We start from the raw sequence: 24,927 nt of genomic DNA on the forward strand, positions 1-24,927 counted from the left end.
AAACCAACCTGTTTCCCAGTGGGGTGCGGCCCTGCACCTCCATACTGATGCTTTTTGCTTCCCTCCTACACTGTAGGGTCTGGCTGGTACAAGATTTCAGTATTGTGCCGTCAGTGCCCTTCCCTGCCCCATTTCTGTCTCAACGATGTCACCCCCCCCCAACAGGAGTTGTTTTGGCCCTTTAGAAAAAGGGCAAAAATTCAACAGATGGAGTTTCTCCTGGAACAGAGATAGAGGAAGCTGCACATGTTGGATTTTAGCCTTCAGCACAGCTACGAAAGGCACAATCAGAAGTATTTTCCCTGCAGAAAAAGGCTTCTAAAACGAGGTAGGTAACCTGTGATACTCCAAATGCTGTTTTTTTCTGACTCCCATCAGCACTAGTCAAAATAGTAGTAAGGGATGATGAGAGTTGCAATCCAATCACATCTGGAGGCCACATGATTCTCACCCCTGTATTAGGGCTTTTGGATGGGATTTAGGAAATCATGATTCCAGTCCTTACTGAACCAAGAGCTGCAGACCAGACTTTTCCTCTCTGTCTGGCCTACCCAGGAGGGGTATTGTGAAGATAAAAAGTGGAATGAAGGAAGGCCACTCTAAAAGGCGGGATGTAGATTAACTAATAATTAAGTCATAAAAACCAATGGCTTTACTCCCACTCCTTGGTAGCACAACTAGAAATGAAGGCTGAGAGACAGACAACTACCTGATGGAATGCTCTAGGTTAATAAGAGAAACATGGGCACACAAGGACTTTGCCTTTGCCAGATCTGGCTTCCTCCATCAGTGGTTAGCCAAAAAGTAACTGGAACACCCAAGTGGGACATGATGGCCTCCATTGATTGTCTGCTGTTTCCAGGGCTTGGCTGCCTCTCTTTGATGTTGTTGGGACCTTGAACCAATATGCTCAATCATCTAATTAAAACATCTCCAACCCAATGCTTAATTTCTAGAAATAATGAGTGGGATGAAAATACCTCCTTCTCATTTGCAAAACCTCTTCTCTTGATTTTGGAAAGTACACAAGACACCGCTGCATGCCAGTCAAGAGAAAACAAGATGCTCCAGATACTCAGTGGCTCTTTCATCTAGACTTTTTCTCATGTATTCCAGTTTAGAGAACTGACCATGAGCTCCCAGCACAGATCTTATTAGCCCTGTGGCCCCAAGTGCAGAAGAGGAGGTACCACTGCATACCTCCAACATTTCACAGATGGAAACCAGGACATGTGTGTGGTTGGCCAAAATCAACGTGTGATTAATAAAGAAAGAACACACAAGCGAGGAGAGCTTGCAGCTGTTTGCTTTTGCCTGAACCTACTGGGAAGGGAAAGACTCCACCCTTCCTCTCCAATTCCCCCTGCTGAGTTAACTGAGTGCAAACTGCTTTTGCACTTTGAATTCAGTTTGCAGCAGTTGAAGTAAATGGAGGATGAAAAAGGAAAATGGAAGGAGGAAAATGGAACATTTCAAAAGCAGCTGAAAACAGCAGCGATTAATTGGGATTTTCGCTGCCAAACTGGGGGAGTTGGAAGGTATGCCAGTGCAGTTGCCCACAGAAACAGTAACCAGAAAACAGCCTTATACCAGACAGACTGGTTGTCCATTTAGATCAGGATTGTCTCCTAGGTTGTTAAAATTAAGGACTATCATCATCACGCAAAGCAAAATGTCTTCCACAGAGCTACATTTGTTCCTTGCTCTCTCTCCCTTTGGCTTCTAAACTGCCACATCAGCATCAATGGAGGGGATGTGCTGGGAATGTGGACAGTAATGTGGAGACCATCAAGAGCTCCCATGACATTAGAAGACAGACGGTGTCTGGGTCACAGATCCAACAAATTACAGGGCTGAACAAGCTTTGCAAGTTAATCAAAGGGTGGGATTGTGTCTTGCAGATGAGGGTGGGAGGGAAAGGAAGAACATACAGAGGTGAGGAGGTGGTAGTGCGGAGGGGGGAGATGGGGGAGAAATGAATGCTTAATTACTGGACAAGCTGGGTGGATGCCAAGGGAACTGGATGTCTCTTGCCCTGCCCTATTTCCAAACTCTTTCCTGTACAAATTTAGCAACAGGTCCTCCTTGTTCTGAGGACGCCAAGAGCCAAATTCCTCGCCCACTTCAGCGGAGAGAGGGTGATAAGACAGAGTCCCAAGCCGATACAAGTTCCACCAGTAAACTGAAAACGTTTCCAGTGCGTAACCATCTCCAGTAGGATGTTCAATTAAAAGGGTGGGGTTGCCACCTGTTTATTTATCCCCCCACCTCCCAGCATGGTTCTGCCTTTTACGGTAAAGAGGAATTCAACATGGAGATGCGATGGGGAAGAAATCATCATCTGATGAATCTCCGCCTCTGTCCAAGACAGAGGAGCCTTGCTTAAACAAATGTCACAATTCTAGGCAGGACGGGATGATTTCTAGATAGAGATATATATGTTCCCCCATACTGCAATGTGCTTTACAGGGGGCTGTGTTGTTATTCAAAAATAACAGTGATACTGTTAACTGGAACTGGACATTATGATGATATCACGCTAGTGCAGAAATGAAGAACATTTATCTTCCCCCCTGGATGGACTACAACTCCCACAACCCTTTCCAACACTGGATGTCTCCTACTTACACTATTGCATGCCAAACTAAACAGAAGTAATGACCCAGTACATATGGGCCTTTTAGCACGTAAGGAAAACGTGCTAGGGTTGCCTCGGGGCATCGCTTATAGACGCCCCACAACCCTAGTATGTATTCCGTACGTCAAATTAGTGACGCCCTGTACACACAGGCACGGCCATTTTGACACGATGGACGCTCAGTGTCCACACGTTATGGCACACTTGTGACATCATGAGTGTGCCATTGGAGCACTCGGGCATCACAAATGCGCCAGAAAAAGAACCCGCTTTTTGCAGGTTCTTTTTTTGCCGGTGGGAAACCGCTTGGTTTATCCGCTGTGGCTTCCTGCCAGCGGAAAAGGAGGCGCCAGCAGACCGCCCTTTTTGGGCGGTCTGTATACTGGCAATGTCTGCTTCAGTTGTACATAAAGCAGGGGATGACTCCACTGATCCTAAGTTACAAATAGGTAGTGCTAAACCTCAGAGGCATTTTTAGGAGGATGCAGGAAGTGCAAACACATCAGTTGACACCTCAGGCCTTCTGGGGAGAAATGTACCACCACACTTCTCCATTAGAAATTGGAACTGAAGGTCCTGAGAAGCACTCAGACTACCCACCTGAAGATGGCATGGAGGCTGGCTAGGACACTGTCAGCATGCCATGGCAAATCCTGGAAGCTTCTTTTGTCACCTAATGGCACCTGGATCCCTTTGGGACTTGCGAACAACAACAGTAGACCAAGACACCCCAGGACACAGTCCTTTTGGGTGCCCCAGTTCACCAGCCAGAAATGTCAAATAGACCAGAATTTTTCTCTTCCAAGGCAGCCTGATCTACTCCTGAGGGACCACTGGGCTGGCAACTCCAACATAGGGGTGACAAGATGAGTTACTGCACTGGAATGATACCAGTCCTAGTGATGCCACTGCTAAAGCCTACCAATATTTAACTAAATTCAATATTGGGAAAAGTAGGGACACTGGAGTCTGTGCTTCTCCCCATCTGTGAATAATAATAATAATAATAATAATAATAATAATAATAATAATAATTCTATTTATATGGTGCATCTTTCTTCTGGCATGAGATCCAAGGCAGCTCACAAAAGCTAAAAACAAGATCCACTATAAAAAATAAAGCACGATTTAAAAAAAATAATCACATGAAAACCTATTGGTTATTTCTGAGCCAAAACAAATTTGGATACCCAAATTTGGGGGACAGGACCCCCCCTGAGTCTGCAAAATCAGGTTTGGAGAGTCACATGTGACCCACAGCTTTCACCTCCTCCATCCCTTGACCTCTATACTGCCATTCCACTCCCTCTATAGTTTAACCCTTCTCTGTTTCCACCTTAACAGGTTGATCATGAAGACTAGAAGCTTAAGGGTAGCAATGTAAGGAATCTCCCCAAATCCCAGGAAGCCAAATTATTCTGCTTTTGTCCCACTCACCGATGAGGAATTCGAGGCAGACACGATGGTCTTCAGGGTCGTAGGGCTGCCGGAACTGCAGCTTCATGTCAAAGGGTTGCCCACGACGGATTATGAGGTTGTCGTATTCATACTCATTTGTGTGGTGGGCACGGCGGTTGCTGCTGGAGCGGCTGCTCATCAAGTCAATCCCACTGACAACTAGCATGCCCTCTGGGCAAGGGAGAAAAAGAAGGGTCACCCTTTTAGAAACCAACTTTCTGCCTCTATGGTCTGCTAAGAGGGTCTAAATATATAGGGGAAGATTTAATCAGAAACAAAATTATCTGGCAAGCTAAACGTTTCATGCTCTGGATCTCATTTCAGTCCCAATCAGAAAATACTTTACATTTAATGGGTTTACTCCAGTTGGGGTTAACAAGTGAATTAGGAGTGGGAATTGGGTGATCCTCCGGATATGGTTTGGATTGCAACTTCCAGCATTTGTGGCCATTATTGGCATTGTCTAGGGCTGCTGGGAGCTGCAGGCCATCAACACACGAAGGGATGCCAATTTCCATCCCTTGATTTATACAACTGTTTTAAAAACAACATTAGCCAGTGTTTTTTGACACCTATGGAGAATGGAGACACAAGTTATAAAAAAATAATGGACTGAGCAAATTTACACGAACAACAGTGTTGGATGATCAAAATGCACAGTGCTTTTTAAAAAGAACAAAGAAACAAGTCTCTGCACAAAAGAGGTTACAATCCAGAAGTCAATGCAGAAGAGAATGAGGAAGGAGACAATAAGTGGCTATGTTAAAGTTGATAGCACAGCTTCAGGGAGGCTGTATGGCACAGCACAGTAGCTTTGATGGGAATTTAGGAGACGGAGAAGTGCACGCATCATTTTAGTTATATTTGTTTAGAGTCTAGGTTGTACTTTAAAAACAAGAACAACTCTTGGACCTCAAAACTAAGGACAAGATTTAGAACAATTTTTAAAATGTCTATTTCAAGACTTTGAAGAAGTTCACATGACCTGTCCAGCCACCCAGTCTCTATTGTATGATTATCACAGCAATCTGCATATCTGCTGCATATTCCTGATTTCCAAGACTTTGCAGAAGCTGACACAGCTGCACAGTCCCTATCTGAAGACATTGCAGGAGCTTGTGCAACTGCCAAGTCTCCATTTCATGACCACATGTCAAACTCCACAACCTCTGCTTTATGACCTTGAGGAAGCTTGTGCAGCTACACAGGGGCATCATTGGGGGAGTGCTGCTGACTGCACTGGGTGACACCACAGAAGGAGGTGTCACCTACTGTGCTGATGGGACTGGGGTGCCTTCTGGGTCTGATGGTTCTGTTGGCCAAGCCTCTCTTTCCCACCTAGCCAGCAGCTTTGCCAAACCTGGAAAAAGCTGTTGAAAAGAGGAGGAGAAAAAAGATCTACACCGGGTGTCAAATATACTAGGTATGCCAAAGCAGACACACAATTTCCATTTCAAGACCTTGTGGAAGCTTTTTTAGCCACATAGTTGGTCAGTCTCTATTTCTTGACTGTGTGGAAGCCTTGTGTGGCCACACAGTCCCCATCTGACAACTTTTCATAAGCTTGGACAATGGCCCTGCCTTCAACTGAAGATTTTGCTGGAGCTTCTGCAGCCATGCAGGTGTACCATCTGACTTTGCAGAAGTCTCCATTTCAAGACCTTGCATAGGTTGCTGCAACCTGCACAGCTGCAGAAGGAGCTGGATTTGTAAAGAATGAAGCTTGGGAAATATTCCTGTCATGGACTCTAACTCCTAGAGTCCCTGAGGCTGTGAGGGAATTCTAGTAGCTGGAGTCCAAAAAAGTGAAATGTTTGCCAAGCTTTGAAAAAAAGGCTCCTTCTCTGCTCCTGTTTGGGTGCTGCCAGGTATGTCTCTATGATGTCTTTGGAACACAGCTACTCACCGCGAATGACAGGCTCTGTTCGCCGGGCCCCGGGTACCTCCCCAGGGGCTGGACCCCAATCGCCAGAGTCCGCCTGACCCGAGCAGCAGCTGCAACATTTGTGGAACCAGTTCCGTTTCTTTCTTCTGGGGGTGACCTCTGGCTGGCTGGGTTGCCGCACACGGTAACTGACATTGGCCCAACGGCCCACATCTCCTCGGGGATCTGCAACTGGCATGGTGGATCTGCACAGAGGGGAAGGAAACACTCATAGTTAACAACAGTGTCCCAAATCAGCCACTGGGGCACTGTAATACTGTTGTGAGGCATAACCCAGTACAGTAAGAGCAAGTCACTCTCTCTCAGCTGCAGAGGAAGGCAAAGGCAACCCCCTCTGAGCAAATCTTGCCAAGAACCCCCCGTGATAAGTTTTAATGGCTTTAAATTAATGCTTTAATTGGATAAATTGCTGAATAGCTTTTTTAATGTTTGTGCTACCTATTGTTTTAGCTACTTTGTATTTAACTTGTATCGTAATCTGGTTTGGAAGAATGGCAGGATAAACATTCATTAAATAACTATCTGCGCCCCCTCCCATCCCAAGCTCTCAGGGAACCGTCCAATTAAAAAGATTGTATGTACAGCGCTGTGTAAATTTACAGCGCTTTATAAATCAAGGTGAATAATAAATACAGTAATAATACTCTGTAAGGCTGGTAATGGCGCAAGAACCATGAGATGGAAGTTGTCAAGAGCCATCATAGCCACACCTGGTGAAAGAGAAAGGCTGACGTAGTTCCTGAAACAGAATCCCACTGTCTCCCTTAAGGCAGGGTGGACCTGCATTGCTCTTTGATTACACCTTGGCAGAGGTAGGACCTGTTTGACAGAACAATTGGGGATGCAGGAAAATCCCATGGGTTCTTTCCAGGCCGGCCCATTTGCTTCTCTCCAGAACAGAAACTGTGAAGTCCAGGTTTCTAGGCACCTTCACTCTAGTCTACCCAAAAATCCATTTTTCCTTTGGAAATTTATTCAGTTTTAAAGCATAACCTTAACAAAACCAATGATAGCTCCTTGCCTTATCATTCTTCTCCACCTGCATTATTAACACTACATGTTGAGTCTCCCTTATCTGAGATGTTTGAAACCAGAAATGTTTGGGATTTGATTTTGTAAAGATTTTGGAATATTTGCATATACATAATGAGGTGTCTTGGAGATGGGATCCCAGTCTAAACAGGAAATTCATTTACATTTCATATACAGCATAGACACATAGCCTGAAGGTAATTTATACACAATATTTTTAATATGTTTGTCCATGACACGAAGTTTATATACACTGAACTATCAGAAAGCAAATGTGTCACTATCTCAGCCACCAACTGTGGACAATTTTGGAATTTGGAGGATTTTGTATTTTGGAATTCCAGAAGTTGATGACTCAACCTGTATAACAAAAAACATGGTGTAAAACTGGTTATTGTCCAGACCTCCCACTATGATATAAATACTAATGTTGGATTAATAGAATCCATTAAGAAAGTTCAAATTTGCCCTCCCCCTTTCTACTCTATGCCATTCTATATTTATCTGGAATGCTAGTATCTGTTTTGCATCACTAGCATTATTGAAATAAACGGGTACCAACTTACCAGGAAATAAAATGAATCTGGTTTATTTTTTTTTCTTTACTCAATAAAATATTATGGAAAAACTTTTCTATAATAGCTATTTACCATACAGGCTGAGTATCCATTACCTGGAATGTAGAAATCCCCAAACTCCAAACTCCAAACTTGAGTTTCTGGGTGGCTGAGATAGTGACACCTTTGCTTTCTGATTCGGTGTACACAAACTTTGTTTCATATACAAAATGATTAAACATTCTGTATAAAATTACCTTCAGGGTATGTGAATAAGGTGCATATGAAACATCAATGAATTTCATGTTTAGACTTGGGTTCCATCTCCAAGATATCTCATTATGTATATGCAAATATTTCAGAATGAGAAAAAATCCAAAATTCAAAACACTTCTGGTCCCAAGTATTTCAGATAAGGGAGACTCAACCTGTACTGATTTAAATAAAATACATCTAGTTTAACTTTTTCTTTACTCAAAAAAATATTACAGGGCTGTTTTTCCATAATAGCGATTTTCCATATCTTCCTATACTATACAGATAGGAAATAGGTGGAGCTCTCTTTCCTGCCTTGAGCTATTACCAGCTGTGCTACCACAATGCAAAATATTATCACCAGGGTGTTATTATCTCCTTCCAGTAGGCATAGCTTAGGATCTGGCATCTTCAATACAATTAAAAGAAAGCACTTGAATAATTCAATTCCAGAAGGAACTGACAATTACTTATCCCCACCATATATGATTTTACACATCTCCAGTAGAAACCTAATCCTGGACCTTAGTACAAATGGGTCTATCTCATGCCAGCAACAGCAGCACAGAAAAGCAGTGGTTCAACTGGCGGAGCTTCTTCCATCATAACACCACCAGATGAATCCATGCCTGTCATACTTGTGTGACTGTTTCAGCAAAGGAAGGCGTCAACCTCTGGCTACCATCTTACTCCTCTATTAACCACAAGGCTTCTCTGGTCCCTCCTGGCAACCAAGAGCTAAACCAAAAACAGTCTTATCAGTGCCACCATCAAACAGTTACAGGTAGGCAGTCTCACAGATTTGTCTCCAGAGCCTGGAAAGGTTACTTTGGAACTGCAATGCGCACTCCCTGGGTCTGCGCAAGCCGGGAATCTGCAAAAATGCACCCAGCAGCTCAGGGCCACAATTTCCCTGAACCAGGAATGGAATCCCAGAGAGTCCTCCAACATGTTGGACCACAACTCCCATCAGCCTCTTACCTAGCATAAGCGGTGTGTTGAGTATTGTAGTACAATAACACAAGGAGGGCCACATGATTCCCAAGCTTTCTTCGTTTTCTCCTGGCTTATAACATAAATTTGGAAGTGCTATGTTTTTGGATTACAACTCCCACAATCTGGTTGGATGTAGGAAATTATAGTCCAAATACAGAAATTTCCCAAGCTTTGCTTGTCAATATATAGATATGTATGCACAGGCTCAAGTTTCCACTGAAAAATGAAAGCCCTTGGATGACTTTTGGGCCATCGTTATCACTCAGTCTGGCCAACCTTGCAGGGCTGCTGTGAGGCTAGCATAAGGAGACTTGGAGGAAGAAAGGCAGGATATTAACGTAGGGAATTACGACCAGTTAAACACAGCCACAAAAACACTGACAATCTGTATGGCAACCCTGTTTCACATCAGACCTTTACCAGCGGTGATAACGTTCCTGTGAGATCCTTCCTCAGCCAGAAGGAATGCAAGATTACTCTCAGCCTTGGCCTCTCTCCAGCTGACCCTTATTATTTATGGGGCCATCCCTGACTTAAACAGGGATTTTCCCTGGCTCCAGGATACAACATTGAGGCTTCTGTTTTCTTTTACTTCTCTATAAAAAATTATCAGGGTTGGCCTTTCATAGACCTGAGCTCAAAAAGACTGAGTTGGCCATAAATCTGTACAAAACCAACCCAGTTCCTTCCGGAGATATCTCAGGTTCACAGTCTCTGTGATCTCTCTGTCAAACTGTATGGTGGGAACTGCACAGCCTTCTGGATGTTGTTGACTTGCAGCTCCTAGCAGCCCCTAGAGCCATCCTAGCTAATGGTGAGGATGCTGGGAGGTGCAGTCCAATACTCCCTTCCTAAATTCAAAGATATAGCCATGTTAGTCTGTAGAATCAGTATGTAGAAAGATCTTGTAGCACCTTTCAGACTAACTGAAAGAAAGAAGTTGACAGCATGAGTTTTCCTAGACTTAAGTCTACTTTCTCAGATGCATTTGGTGCTACTGCTCCCTTCCTAGAGTTCTTCTCGATTATAACCAAAGTTTAGAGAGGATGAAACTCTTTGTGGGTTACAAATCCCAGAGATTCTGGGAGCTGTAGCCCAAAAAAGTTACATTTCCAATTTATGATGGTATTTCTCTTCCTCACTTCTGTAACACTTCTTGGATCTCAGCCTTCCCTCTTCTAAACCAGGAGGCTTCGCTCGCAGTGGAAACAGACTCTGACCAGTTGTGCCTTCCAGTAAATTCTGTTTGTACAAACACACAAACTTCAGTCTTTAGGGGTGCATCTGTGTGCTGTTTTGCCTTTAAGTCATCTCTGACTTATGGTGACCCTAAGGAGAACCTATCAAAGGGTTTTCTTGGCAAATTTCTTCAGAGGGGTTTGCCATCCTCGACATTGTAGAAATAATGAAGTTTGACACCAACTGCCATGAGTCCATCCTACAGAATTCTAGGATTTATAATTTTGTAAGACACCAGCACTCTTTGGCAGAGAAGGCTAAAGACCTTGTAAAGCTGTAAATCCCAGGGTTCCATGATAAAATGGACCTACAGCACAAAGTGGTGTCAAACTGTATTATTCCTACAGTGTGGAAGCACACAATCCCTGGACCTTCCCACCCCACTTCTTGATGCCTCTCAGATGTGTTGCATTACAACTCCCATCTTCCCCAGCTCTTACAGCCCAGGTCTCCTCTTTGCTCTCCCTTCCCTTGTTCAAAAATTCCTGGCTGAGGAATGGGGATGGAAGCACAAAGGTCATCTGGGGAATGGAAAGAGCATCAGATCTCTGCTCTAGCCCTCTGCCCCAACCGTCAGGAGTTCAGATGATGGCAGATATTTGGAGCACAAGGGGAAAGGTGTGGCAATGGATGAGAGAAGGGAAAAGAAAGAGACAAAGGAAAGTCCTGGGAGTGGATGAGAGAGCGGTTGCAAACAGCAGGCATGAAGAAAGAAAACAACTCTACTTGGATAAACTAGTCTCACGTGTGATAAACACTCGAGTTGCAGCTGTCCTCATCCTTGAGCAATGACTCTGTTGGCTGGTACAGAGTGAGTGGTCATGCAGTGAGCTTTAAAGTTGAGTGGAGTCTTGATCGCGGATGTCTTTTCCAAATCCCACTTGCCACTTTTCATAGAATTAGAGAATCTGGGATCCTTAAGGCCGTCTAAGAGAACCAGTGTGGTCTAATAGTTTGAACGTTGCCCTAAAACTCTGGAGAGCAGTGTTTGAATCCCTGCTCAGTTCTGGAATCCCACTGGTGACCCTGGGCAAATCACAAAGGAAACCCTCCTCTGAACAAATCGTGCCAAGAAAACCATGATAGGGTCATCCTAAATCAGAAATGACTTGAAAGCACACAACAACACTCACAAGAGTCACCTAATCTAATTTCCTACCACAACACTACATACAATCCTGTATCACAACAACAAAAACTCTCTTTGTCTAAGAATCACATTGGATCTTTGCAAGCTCAGAAAGGATCCTTCTGCAGACTCCCGGCCAGTGTGGCCCAAAACGTATTCTTTTTTACTGTTTCTACATTTGGAACCTATAGCCTAATGTGGAAGCAATCGAGACCCTTAAAAAAACAAGCAAACAGTCAACCCTATACATACTTTGAAGTAAGCCCCACTGTTTTAAAAGGCACTTACTCCTAGAAAAATATGAATAAGCATACACTTTGTACTTAAAATTCCAGGTCTACCCTTCAGTCAAATGACATAATAGCAGAAAATAAGACTGCAGCCTAAATATCATAAAGGGCCATGATCCCATCTGATCTCGGAATCTAAGCAGGGTCAGCCCTGGTTAGTTCTTGGATGAGAGAACCCAAAGAATCCCAGGGGCTGTAGGGTATATTTCAGGGGAAGGAATTGGCAAAGTCGCCTGGATTCCTTGCCTAAGAAAATCTTATGATATTGATAGGGTTGCCATAAGTCAACAGGCAACTTGATGGCACACATACAAGAATGTACAGTAGATGTGGAAATCGGGGACAGGGGTTATAAGTTTTAAATTCTCCTAAGGAAACCCAAATTCCCTGCCTGTTGAAATCTAACCTCTAGTAAGAAGTTAGATTTAAACTCTTTTTCATGAGGTGTGTTTTCTTCCAACTCTATGATTATATGATGCTTTGATTCCATGAAAGGAGCTTTTTCCTTTCTTTACTCAGCTGAATAGTCAAAAAGCTTTCAGATTTCAAGACAAACGTCTGTATTATCTTGGACAACAAATTGCGGAAGGAAACAGGCATGTAACGGCTAGCTAGCTGTTGAAGGGAGGTATAATAATGTGATAAATGAAGGAGATATTTTTGCGGGGAGAACAAAAAAAAAAAGATAAATCAGAAAATCTTTGCTCAGAGTAGTAGCACCAGCTTCTTCTGGGTTTGGTGGTTGTTTGCCTGGGTGTGACATAAAAACCCTTTTCTCTTTCAGCAAGATCAGTGGGGTGTTGGTATTTTACTTTTACTATAAATGCAAGGACCATTGAGAGCAGTAGGCTGGCAGGTTTTCAATTTGGTCCAGAGATTTAAGAAGTTATTCTTTTTTTTTGTGGACTATATCTCCCAGAAGCCCCCAGCCAACATTCACGCCTGTAATCTCTCAACTGGAAACAACCCAGTCCTTTAAAAAGCAAAGAGGAATAGTTCAACTATATGTGCTTACTCAGAAGTAAGTCCCACTGTATTGCGCATGACCATGATAGTTGGCTGATTTTAGGAACGTGTCCCCCAAAGTAAACTTTCTAAGCTCTGAGACTGACCCAGAGTTTTTCAGAAGTCACATCCTCCTTTATTATTTCTGCCTTCCAAAGCTGATATTTTACAAAAATATTTTGAGGCTTGAGCATTTTTCACACTCACTTTAAGTCCTCTGACTCCATCATACAGAATCCTGGAATTTATAGTTTGGCGAGGTATTTAGCAATCTTTGCCACACAGCTCTAGTGACGCAGCAAACTAAAAATCCCAGGATTTGGCAGGAGGCATCCATGGCAGCTAAATTGGCATCAAAATGGATTGTGAAAGTGATGGGGAGAACAAAATGCCTTTGCACACCCACAAAGAACTGTTGTTTTTGCTGTGGGACCTCCTCAGTGGTCGCTCCTTGGAAATCTGTTCTATGGGAGGTTGGCTCCTTCTTCCTTCTCTGCCTCTCTGCAGGCAAAACCCTTTTTAATTAGGCAGGCCTTTCAGTCTTAAATTGTGGGGCAAAGAAAGGTGTTTGAAAGTGGTGTGCTGTGCTTTTATCTTTTAATCTGTGTTTAAGTGTATATTAACCTGTGTTAACCATCTGCTTTAAAAAAACATCATTGTTGTTAAACCGTTTTTTAATTTTAGTAAACTAGCATTTTCGCTAAATGCTTATTTTAAATTATTGTAAGCTGCTTTGGGTCCCAAGATGGGAGGAAAGCTGGGGTATAATCTCAACAACACTGTTCCAGTAGCCATAGGTTCTCTAGGAACAATTCTAAATGGACCGGCAAAGGCTTTTAAATGAAATTACCATAGAAAGCATCACAATAGTACAATGGCAAAAAGAAACAATATTGGTATCTGCCTCATTATCCAACAATGCCTCACACTGTTTCCTAAAATACTTGAACAGAATCTGAATTGTTGATGGTCCAAATGTCCAGTCTGTAATCTGTGACAGGTGAACTGTGAAACCAACAATAATTCCCTTGCCACCAGTACAGAACTAGAGAAATTAGGTACTTTGGTTTATAGATATGTGGCCAGAACATACCTTAAGAACTCACCTTCCCTGTGCATCTTTCTGCATTAAATGCATGATTTCCCTTTTCCAATGTATGTTTTCAAGGGCAATTAATGATCTCTTATTTATCCCTGTCTTCCTATAAAGGGCTTTCTGTGCAAAAGCAGATGAAAAAGACTCCACTTTTGGTGGAACATCCTCACTGTGGCCTTCTTCCCAACATGTTTTTCATTTACCTGTATAGGTTTTTAAACATTTGTATCATTCCCTATCATTAAATATGGCCTTTCAGGAAATCTTAGAACACCACACAGCCTCAACCGTGGTCTGTCTGGATGTGTTGGATTACGAACCCCATCATCCACAGCTAGACTATGAGACTTGTAGTCCAACCCATCCAGGAGGGCAAAAGTTTGCCAAAACCTACCTTACAAAATCTGTTAAGACTCCATAAAGTGATAAGCCAACCCACAAGTTACAAAGCAATTATTGCCAACAATAAAAGTGATAAATCTTTTGTGTTAAGCAAAGACTGCCCTCCAAAAGGCTCAAGATTTATTACTTGAGGAAACATGATGAATTAGTTCTCAAACAATAGTAAAATGTAACAACCAGTAGTCATAAACAAACCAAATTACTAGCTGCCAAAAAAGGCATTTGTCCATTGATTTAAAATACAACAGAGACAGTGCTAAAGAAGAAGTTAATAAATTTGAGTACAAAAACAAAAAATACTTTCTTGCCAGTCACCAGACATCCAAAGGCACTCTAAGAAGGAAATAATAATAATAATAATAATAATAACAACAACAGTTTGATAGGCCAGTTCCTGTGAGAAAGCCAGTCCTTTGGATGCCCTGCTTCCCAGAATGTTGGAGTACAGGTCCCACGATCCTGTTCTGGCTAAGGATGATGGGGATTTGAGTCCAACATCTCAAGGCCACATATTCCACTGACCCTGGCTTAAGGATAGATGAGTCAAACCCAGAATTACAGAACAGGTAACAAACTGGAAATTGTAGCAGGAATTTTTTTGAAGTACAGCACAAGAGAGGCTATGAGTGGGAACTGCAACAAAAAGGTTGCAGCGCAGAAAGTGTGGCTATTGTGGATTCCTGACATTCCATTCCATTCCATTCCTGCCTCTCCCTGGTCTATGGCTGTGGCCTCCTTGGGCTGTTTTTGGGTGTCCCACCTTGCCCCCAAGCTTCTCCAAAAGTTGTCCTGCTGATAACATGCCTCTTTTCTGTGTGGGTAATGCTGATTTGGCTGCATAAGCAATAGGACTCCTAATTGGAATGTCAGAAATACCAGCAATAATCATTATTTTTTTAAACAGTGTCATCAATCCGCACGCAGAGCATTGCACAGAGAAGGAGTACATGTTCTTTGCCCCAAAAAGTTTATGGTGTAGCCAACATTTTCATCTCCCTTATGAGGGATGCACCTGTCTTTGCAAAGTCACTGCCATTGTTTTGTATCTTAAAAGCCAGAGCTTCAGAATGTTAGTGTTTTGGAGCAACTCTTAGAATCCACATCAGGAAGTTATAAACCAAAAAAAGAAACTTGTCTGAATTCCATTTTCAGTTAGTTGGGAATAATAATACCATCATAATGCTACAGACAGACACCAACATGTGATACAAAGCACACCTACCTAGAAAGGCCACCTCATCCATGTAACTAAACACTAACTAAACTACTTTTGGGGACTGAAGTTATTCTTCCTTTAGATTAGAAGTTATGCCTTAGTGCTGCCACAAAAGAGAAAGTTGGTTACAAGGAACATGCTATTTCTAATGTCTGCAGCAAAAGGACAACACCAAGTTTATTGATTAGTCAGCTGACCATATCAATGGAATTCACATCAGACATATTTCTAATGTGTTACATCCAAGCCAAATATATATGAAATGCCAGGATTTGTAGTTTTATACATTTGAGCACATCTTGGCCTTGCCAGCTAGAGAATTTTGGGAGCTGTAGTCCAAAACAGGATATTTCCTAAGAACTGCTGTTATGTAATATGGAATGAGGCATCACTGCTATAGCTTTGCTTTCCAAGAAAGTGGGATAAGGGGAAGGGAGGGGGTTGAATCTTTTCTGTGTTTAAGTCCAAATTTAAAAGAACCTATCTAATGCTCTGGACCAATTGGCACCTTATGACTTACGGTAATCCTAAGGCAAACCTATCATGGAGTTTTCTTGGCAAGATTTGTTTAGAGGGGGTTTGACATTGCCTTCTGCTAAGGCTGAGAGAGTGTGACTGGCCCAAGGTTCATCCAGGTTGAGCAGGAATTCAAAACTCGGTCTTTCAGACTCCTAATGCAACACACAAGCCATGACACTATGCTGGCTCAGCCAGCTTGCTTTCTTTCCTTTACCAGAGCATTGAACTGACCAGTGCCTGGGTGCTACTTGTGCCACGTGCTTGAATTGCCTTGTCTCATTGCCACAGGAATGCTGCCATCCTTTCGGCTTTGGGCAGATGAAGCTGTTGACCAGCTTATTTATGCAACAAGATCACACAGACTGATAATAAGAAATGCCATGATAAACAAGCTGCAATGAGACATTGGAATCTGCAATACAGTGGACCCTTGTTATCCGCTGGGGTTTGGTGCCAGAAATATTAATTATTAATTATAATATTATTCCAACAGATTCTAGTCATGTAAGCTGCCTTGACTGCTGCAGCAGAAAGGCAGGGTATAAGAATAAAGTTTATTTATTTATTATTTATTAATAGCAAAATATGTGTATGCTCAAGTCCCATTAAATACAATGGCATAGCAAAACGGTGTCCCTTATATAAAATGGAAAAAAAAATCAAGTTTTGATATTTGAAATTTATACATTTTGAATATTTTCAAACCGTGTATGCTTGAATCCATGTATAAAAAATCAGTTTATAAGGAGGGCCAACTGTATATCTATACTGATATCTATATCTAATCTTAAAATGATTTGCCACCTGCAAAGAATTAGTGGGAACATAAACTTGACTTTGGTCCAAAACACACTATTATCCAGTTTGAGACCACTTTAACTGCCCAGGATCAATGCTAGCTTAGGGAGTCTGTTATGAGTTGTAGTCCAAAGAGGCAGTTTTTGCAAGCTCTGTTATGGAGGATGAATGAATGGACGCAAGGCTCTTGGGCTGTGGAATGCAGAGGTATGTACTCATGGGGAGTGAACCTTTGGGAATATCCCTGCCCAGGAAAAAATGTTGCTCATCTTCCCTTGCACCTCACCTTGCCAGGGACCCAATGGGGACTGGCTCCAATGTGGCTGTAATGCCCAGGTGTGCGCATATGATGCAGCATGGGGCAGAGCTGCCTGTGAGGAGGCCGGCCGGTTTTGCTGGCTGGGGCAGGTGCAATTGAGTTTCTGTTTAAGCCATTACTTGGAATGAGGCAACAGCGGAGCAAAAACCCTGGAGCCAAAATCTCTCGCATCCCCAATTCAGTCATGACACCAATTTCTAGAGTCACACACTTTTCTCACCTTGTAAGGCCCTGTACCACTTTAAAGAAAAATACAATTTTTGCTGTTCTTGTATTATTTTTAGCAGTTGGCTTTTATTGTATCTCTCTTCTGTAGTAAACCCCTTTGAAGTTTTTTAAAAAAAGGAAAAATCGGTATACAAATGCTTGTAAACAATGAGTGAACAAATACATCATAGCCCAGCAGGCAGAAATCCAAGTGATGAAGCTTTCTCTGCACTAAGGGAAGCCACACCTATTGAATTTCTGCCCATTATCCCATTGCTAAAAAGACTGGAAATACATATTTCTTTGTTGTTGTGGGCCTTCAAGGCCATTCTCATTTATGGTGAGCTTCTGCTAGGGTTTTCTTGCCAAGGTATATTCTGAGGAGTCCACCTTTCCCTTCCTCTGAGGCTGAGAGGATGTGACCTGCCCAAGGTGACCTGGAAGGGTTCACTGCTGTGGAGGATTCAAACTCTGGTTTGTATTTGAACCCTGTCAGAGCCCTAGGGTGCAGCCACATTGCAGAATTAAAGCACTTTGACATCACTTTATCTGCCATGACTTATGCTGCAAAATCCTGAGGTTTGTAATTTGGTGAGGTATTCAGTCTGAGGGCTCTGGTGCCTCACCAAACTATAAATCCCAGGATTCTGTCAGATAAACCATTGCAATTAAAGTGGTGTCAAGCTGCTTTAATTCTGCAGTGTGGTTGCACCCCTAGTCCAACACAGAAACCACTATACCATGCTGTCTCTCTTCTATCTATCTATCTATCTATCTATCTATCTAATAACACATGAAGAGCAAAACTATTTCTCTGTATGAGGATCTTCATGTAGACAAACTGGCACCATCTAGGCTCAAGTCAAGAGGGAAGTATATCAGCAGCAAGCAAGGGGGAAAACCAAGGTTTAGAAAGTTCAAAACCTCTTTTTAAAGAGGAAAGAAACTCTGGAGGAGAAGGGACACCCCCAATGAGGACTCAGAATGGCCAGTGGGCAACCGAATATTGGCTATTGACTGGAGGAGATGAAGGTGGAATGGAATATCCTGAAAAGGACATTGCTGACTGGCTGGAAGCCTGAACATAAATGTTCCGTACTGCAAGATTTTGTTGCAGCGTTGACAAATCCTCTCTGAAGAAATCTTGCCAAAAAAAACCCCTTGCCTTAGGTTCACTATAAATCAGAAATGACTTGAAGGCCCACCACAACAACAAAATGTGCAAATTTTGTGTAAAATAATAATAATAATAATAATAATAATAATAATAATAATAATAATTCATTTGTAACCCGCTTTTCCAACAGTATGATCAAAGCGGCGTACAACCATAGCGTAAAACATACCAGTAAAAGTTATTAAAGGAAGACCTAAAATTCAGGGGTGGGTTTTTGGGAGGGATTATAGCTCCCATAGTGGACATGCTGGCTGAGGGATTCTGGGAACTGTAGTCCTAAACAGTAACTTTTCCACATTCTGTAATAAGCCCAACAAGAGGGCCTCTTTTTCATCCCCCAGGGCAAGGAATGGAAAGAGCAACAGAATCAAGGAAACACTATGCCCAGGTTGTCAGACGTGTTTATTGTTTTAGTTTGATGGTTGCTTCATATTTTTATTATACACACACACACACTGCAAGCTGTACTTTGTGGTCAGAGAGGTACAGCAGACCTGCTCTTAAAAAATGAATCAATAAATAAACCCTGGCAAGGCACTGGCAACCAATGCAATCCCCTCAATCCCTTTTCATCTCTGCAGTTGTTGCTGTATGCCTTTGCCTTCCTTGGAGGCTGAGAGAGTGTGACTTGCCCAAGGTTTGCATGGCCACACAGGGATTCAAATCCTGTCCTCCAGTGTCACCGTCCAATGCTCAAACCACTACATCCACATCTCTGAAGAGCCTGTCTTAATTCCAGACTGCTATTCCTAAATCACAGGGAGTTGCAAGAAAGGAGAGAGTGTTCCTGTGCATGCACAAAACACATTGCCACTGAGTTCACCTCACAATATACGATCCAGGCCAGAAACCTTGTTTTCCCTGCCTGGTCTGACAGAGCTGCCTCTATTTCAAAATTCGCCAGTCATGACCTTTCCCAATTGGATGGTCTCCAGGGGGGTTGGACTACCATTCCCACAATCCCCAGACAGTGGTCATCTGATACCTCTACAGTGGGAGACATTAACTGCATTGATTATGTTGGGACCTGTAGTCTAACAACATCTAGAGGGCTGCATGGTTCACAGTCCTATACTACCATGTTATGCCAAACTTCAAATGTGCTACATAAAGAGTGCCAACCACGACACCCACCTAGTGTTGTTGCACTTTAAATCCCAACATGCCTCACCATTGGTCATTGGTCATGCTGGCTAGAACTGCTAGGAGTTGTAGTTCAGCAACATCTGGAGCAACATCTGCACTATTCCCTTCTGTGTAACTATCTACAGAATTCAAAGATTATCTACTCCCTCTTTACCAGATACTCAAAATCCAAAACTATTGTCTATTTCCGCTGCTTACCCTTCATCTTGTGTCCGTTCACTCCCCAATTCTCAAAGTACTGTGGATTGTGATAGGGTGGCATAGTGGTTAGAGAGTGTCATATTCTCCCACTGTCCTGATTTGGCTGGGGCAATCCTAAAATTAATTTTCTGTACTCCCATTTTCCCTGCTGCTTCTAGAAAATGTCCTGGTTTCCCGCTCCTCCTTGTATTCCCCCCTTTGTCCTCAGCATACTTCAATTCCTGCAAAGTGGGTTCAAAAGCCCAAGAATATTTTGCACTCAACCCAGCAAGAAGAGGAGAGACAAATCTTGACCTTCCCAGTAGACTAAAGGAAACTGCTGTAGCTTCTCTCAACCTGTGTGTCCTTCCTTTTAAATAACTTCTGCCTTCTTGACTGCATTCTGATCTTGCTTGCTTGCACTTGTCCTGTTTTCCATCTATGAAAGGTTTGAGGTTATGCAGTGTTAGCCAGAGACTTGAGAGATCCATCCAGATCCGAACCCCATTTAATCATGAAGCTCTAGGTGATCTTAGGTCAGCCTTTCTCTCTCTCTGGCTGCATCTGCACTGGAGAAATAATGCAATTTGACACCACTTTCACTGTCATGGCTCAATACTATGAAACTCTGGGATTTGTAGTTTGTTGTAGCACCAGAGCTCTCTGACAGAGGAGGCCAAATAAATCACAAAACTACAAATCCTTGAATTCCATAGCATGGAGCCATGACAGTTAAAGCAGTGTCAAACTGCATTATTTATGCAGGGCAGATGCAGCCTCTCTTGCTTTCAAAGTCTTCCTTTGCCTCCCTCCCTTTGCTTGTTCTACCTCACAGGGTTATTGTGACCAGAAAGTAGGGAGAAAAATAGAAGCCTACACAACTTTGAGTTAATTGCCGGAAAAGTGTAATAAATAATGTCCCAGTCTGACAGCTTTCCAGTCCCAAAACTATCCATAAAGTCAACATTATTTTAATTTAAAAAAACGCCCCTCTATCCCCTTTTCTCAGCCTATTTTCATGTCACACCCAGAAAAACCCGGAGCTTTTAAAGTCCTTGCTCCACTCGGGTACATCCTCAAATGGCCTCTGCAATCCAGTCTTGGTTTAGGCTAACCTCTGCCTCGGAGGGTTGTTGTAAATTAAAAAAGTATTGAAGCGGGATCTCATAACATCACCTGTATCACTGGCATCATAAGTGCCAGAAGTGGCGGGGGGGGGGACCCTGATGAGATGCTTCAAGGCTGATGATCTCCCAAGGGTCAGCTTTCCTGGCTACACTCTATTCCTTCAGTGACACACACACCTGTCACTTTTTTTGGTGGCTTCCTGGATTCAGCAGCCCCAATTCTCTTAGCACACCCCAAAATGGTGGCATATGTTCCACAGGATCACCAATTTTTAAACAACCCATAAACTTCTCAGTGGGTTTCATTTCCCCTGCCAACCAGGCCAAAAGAACTAGTGCCACCCAACTGCATGCCTTGCCAGGTGGACATTCCTTGACCAGCCAGAGCTGACTGGGACTGCCTCAAGATATTTTGCTGCCTGAGCAGAAGGACATGAATGATGGTGCCCTTTTACAGGGTCACCGGAGAAACAGATTTCAAGGTTGGCATGCTGGCTTAGTAGGTACAGAGCAGGATGCCTGGCAGCAAACCCAACTTCCGTACTTGTACTATGCCATCTTCTGGGATATGGTGCCCATGGCAGGCACCTAATGGTAAAGCAAGCCCTTGATCTCTCTGCACAAACCTCCATGTGATAAGCACCAAGGATACCAATCTTTTGCCATGTTTCTCCTCTCTCTAAATGTCCAAACTGGCCATTTCTTGAGGCTTCAACCCACTCTCTTGAAAGCACTAGAACCCACTCTAAAACCCTTAGGGAAGTCTCTTCAAAATGGATGCAGCTATGTGAAAACAACACTCCAGAATTCCTAGATAAGGCTGGAAATCTCTTTAGATACCGTCTCTGAACCCCACCTAATTCTTGGTTATTTTGACCAAATGTTCCTGTACTTGATCACTGGGCCATGAGCCCCTCCTTCTTTGCCCACTCCCACTTTTCCCTTGAACACCAGCACCCCAATTATTTCTAGCATACAGACTCATACAGATCTCTTCCACTCCCCATGAAAATACACTCCTGAATCCTATTTCTAACCCTTCTTAGGTCCCTTGATGCACACCAAGACTACAAATCCCCACCCAGTACTGTACTTTTTTCTTTCCCCAACCTTCTTCCCAATATTTCCCCTTCAGGCATAGATTTTCCCATCCATTTGTGGCTGTACCTTTCTCTCCTCAAACCCATCTGCCTTCCATTGATTCTCCATTTGTCACCCTCCTCTCCACTGATCTTCTAGCAGCACTTCTGTCTTTTCCCCTCAAAACATTGGCAGTGAAAATTTAAGGGGGGGGGGGACACCCAATAATAAAATAAACTAGATCAAGAAAAGGAGTCAGGTTATCTCTGATAGGAACCAAGTTCAAGGCTAAGGAATGAACATTTTTGGATCATGAAAGTGTGACAAATGTGGCAAGTGTTCAAGTTCAGCAGAACTCTTCTTCATAGCTATGTAATCCAGGGAACTAGAGAAAAAGTCACATATTTTAAAAAAAAAATCTCACCAGATTCTGCCAGTTTCAGAGACCATCTCTATGGGCAGATTTTGAAAGGAATGTTTTTCTTTCAGGACTCTAAAGAGTCTTCCTCAAAGTCCATCTTTCCTTTTAACCCATAGATCTTCATTTCTCACTGTGTCTCCTGGCATCAATGCCCACACTTTACGGTCTGGCACACAGCCAGCCCTTCGTATACACGGATTTCTTATACACGGACTCAAGCATCCACGGTTTGAAAATGTTCAAAAAAATTATACATTTCAAATATCAAACCTTGATATTTTATAAGGAACACCATTTTGCTATGTCATTATATTTAATGGGACTTGAGCATACACAGATTTTGTTATCCACGGGGGATCTTGGAACCAAATCCCAGCGTATAACAAGGGTCCACTGTACCTTGCTTCTTTCCAACTCAGTTAGGAAAAATTCCTTTGTTTTGGGGGTGGTGGTGGGTGGGAGCAGTTCAGGATCAGTGCTCCCTTATAGAAGGGGATTCTGAAGGATTTGGGAAAATAAATCCCCTAAAGGGACTATCAAATTCCCCAGGACAGTTCTGGGAGCTGAGGTCACAAAAAAGGAACTTTCCTCAGGTCTACTCTCTTATCCCCCTAAAACCGCTTCTAGATTTTGGACCCGAAATCCTCTAAAGGGGCATTAGGGGAATTGTTGCATACTTCTGCTATGACTATCATTATTAATACTAATGGAATTCCCCTCAGTGCTGCCCTCTCAGGCAACGAGTCCTGGGATCCTCTTTCCCTTTCTCTTCACAGATTGTGGGGGATTTTGGATGGCAAATCCCCCATCAGCACATTTTTGGTTCTGTGCTCCACAAACAACTACAATAGAACTTTCTCCAACACTGTTTTCTCAGGCGCCTTGTCCTTTGGACTACAGATCCCGGGGATCCTGGAAGTTGTGATACACACACACAAACACATTGTTTTCCTCCGCTCTGCTTTGCTCTGGCACCTTCTCTCCAAAGTGTGGGAGATGTGGGGCTACAAATCCCTCAGTGGGGATACTGGGAGTTGTGGTCCACACATAGGAGATTTCTTGCCCCGGTTCTGCTCTCTCAGGTACCTTGCCCTTTGGATTCAACTGCCACCCCCAATGAGGGATTCTGGAAGTTGTGTTAAAGACACATGTATAACATGACTTTCTTCAACTGAGCTAGCTTAGGAACATTGTCCTTTGGACTACAAATCCCATAAGAGGGGTGCTGGAAGTTGTGGAACACGTACATAGACAGCACAGCCTTCCCCAATTCTGCTCTCTCGAGCATCTTGTTCTTTGGACTACAAATCCCCCAGTGAGGAATGCTGTACGTTTTGGTACATACACATGATCCCACATTACTTTCTCCACCTTGTCCTTTGGACTGCAAATCCCCCAATGGGGGCTCCTGGAAGTTGTGGTTCACCCACACAGTACTTTCCCCAACTCTGCTCTCCCAGGTACCTTGTCCTTTAGACCACAAAACCCTAAAAGTGGGGTGCCGGGAGTTGTGGTCCACACACCCACATCCCTCTTCCCAGCTCTTCTCTCGCAGGCACCTGGCCCTTTGGACCACAAGTTCCCCAATGGGGGATGCTGGAAGGTGCAGTACACACACACAGTCCAAGCCCTGCTCTCCGGGGCTCCTTCTCCTCCTCCTCCTCCTGCAGCCCTTCTTCCACTTGGCTCTCCAGGACCCCTGGCATGAAGCCCAGCTGCCCTCTGCCCTGCTCCTTGCCCCGGACCCCTGGCACCCACCTGCCACAGTCAGGAGGAGCAGCAGCAGCTGCAGCGGGAGCAGAGGCGAGGGAGAGCTGCTCCGGTCCGGGCTGAGCCTGGCTTCTTCTGGCTCTGTTTGGTGCGGAGGCTCCCCTTCTGCTCCTGTCAAAAGCTCGAGGTGGAGCCGCCTTGGGTTGTGTCACAACTATGAGAGGCATCCGGGGTGGATGCCAGGAGGGCAGGGCAGCTCCTTCCTTGCACCCCCATCATCGCCCTCCTCCTGGGAAGAAGGGAAAGAGGGGCTGCTGCCCTGGGGCCACTGGGCCAGGGATGCTCACGAAATGGATTTCCACACAGAAATGTAAGGCACTGCACTTTTAGGGTGGAAAAAGGAAACGCATAGATATAGGATGGGGGACACCTGGCTGAACAAGACTATATCTGTGAAAGGGATCTAGGAGACCACAAGTGGAACATGAGGCAACAGTGCCATGCAGCAGCTAAAAAGGCCAATGCGATTCTAGGCTGCATCTACAGAAGTACAGGAGGCCCTTGTTATCCGCTGGGGTTTGGTTCCAGGACCCCCCTGTGGATCACAAAATCCATGGATGTTCAAGTCCCATTAAACACAATGGCACAGTAAAATGGTGTCCTTTATATAAAATGGCAAAATGAAGGTTATCTATTTGGAATTGATACTTTTTAAAGAATATTTTCAAGCCATGGATGCTTGAACCTGTGGATAAAAAATTCATGGATAAGGAGGGCCAGCTGTATAGTGTCTAGAACTCTAGATCAACAGAAGTAATAGTGCCCTCTATTCTGCTTTGGTCAGGCCTGGAATAATCCTGCATCCAGTCCTGGGCCCCACAATTCAAAAACAATGTTGAGGTACTGCACTTAGGGCAGAAAAGTGAAATGCACAGATATAGGATGGCTTAAGGACACTTATGTGTGTGAAAGGGATCTAGAAGTC

The 24,927-nt window shown here is 43.5% G+C and overlaps 1 protein-coding gene across 2 annotated transcripts in view; it reads right to left on the reverse strand.

Moving 5' to 3' along the window:
* TGM1 (transglutaminase 1) overlaps nt 1-24,184 on the reverse strand; it is a 44,819-nt gene extending 20,635 nt beyond the window's left edge. The window contains exons 1-3 of one of the 2 annotated variants that reach the window (XM_042476779.1): nt 23,991-24,184; nt 6,003-6,226; nt 4,076-4,267 (exon numbers count right to left, since the gene is read on the reverse strand). In XM_042476779.1, the coding sequence (XP_042332713.1) occupies nt 4,076-4,267; nt 6,003-6,226; nt 23,991-24,169 (595 nt within the window). In that variant the 5' untranslated portion in view covers nt 24,170-24,184. Of the gene's footprint in view, nt 1-4,075; nt 4,268-6,002; nt 6,227-10,865; nt 11,119-23,990 lie in introns of those variants that run through there. The other variant, XM_042476780.1, reaches the window with a different exon arrangement.
* Nucleotides 24,185-24,927: the final 743 nt, after the last annotated feature.

Source organism: Sceloporus undulatus, chromosome 6 (assembly GCF_019175285.1).
Source record: "Sceloporus undulatus isolate JIND9_A2432 ecotype Alabama chromosome 6, SceUnd_v1.1, whole genome shotgun sequence".
NCBI classification, from domain to species: Eukaryota; Metazoa; Chordata; class Lepidosauria; order Squamata; family Phrynosomatidae; genus Sceloporus; species Sceloporus undulatus.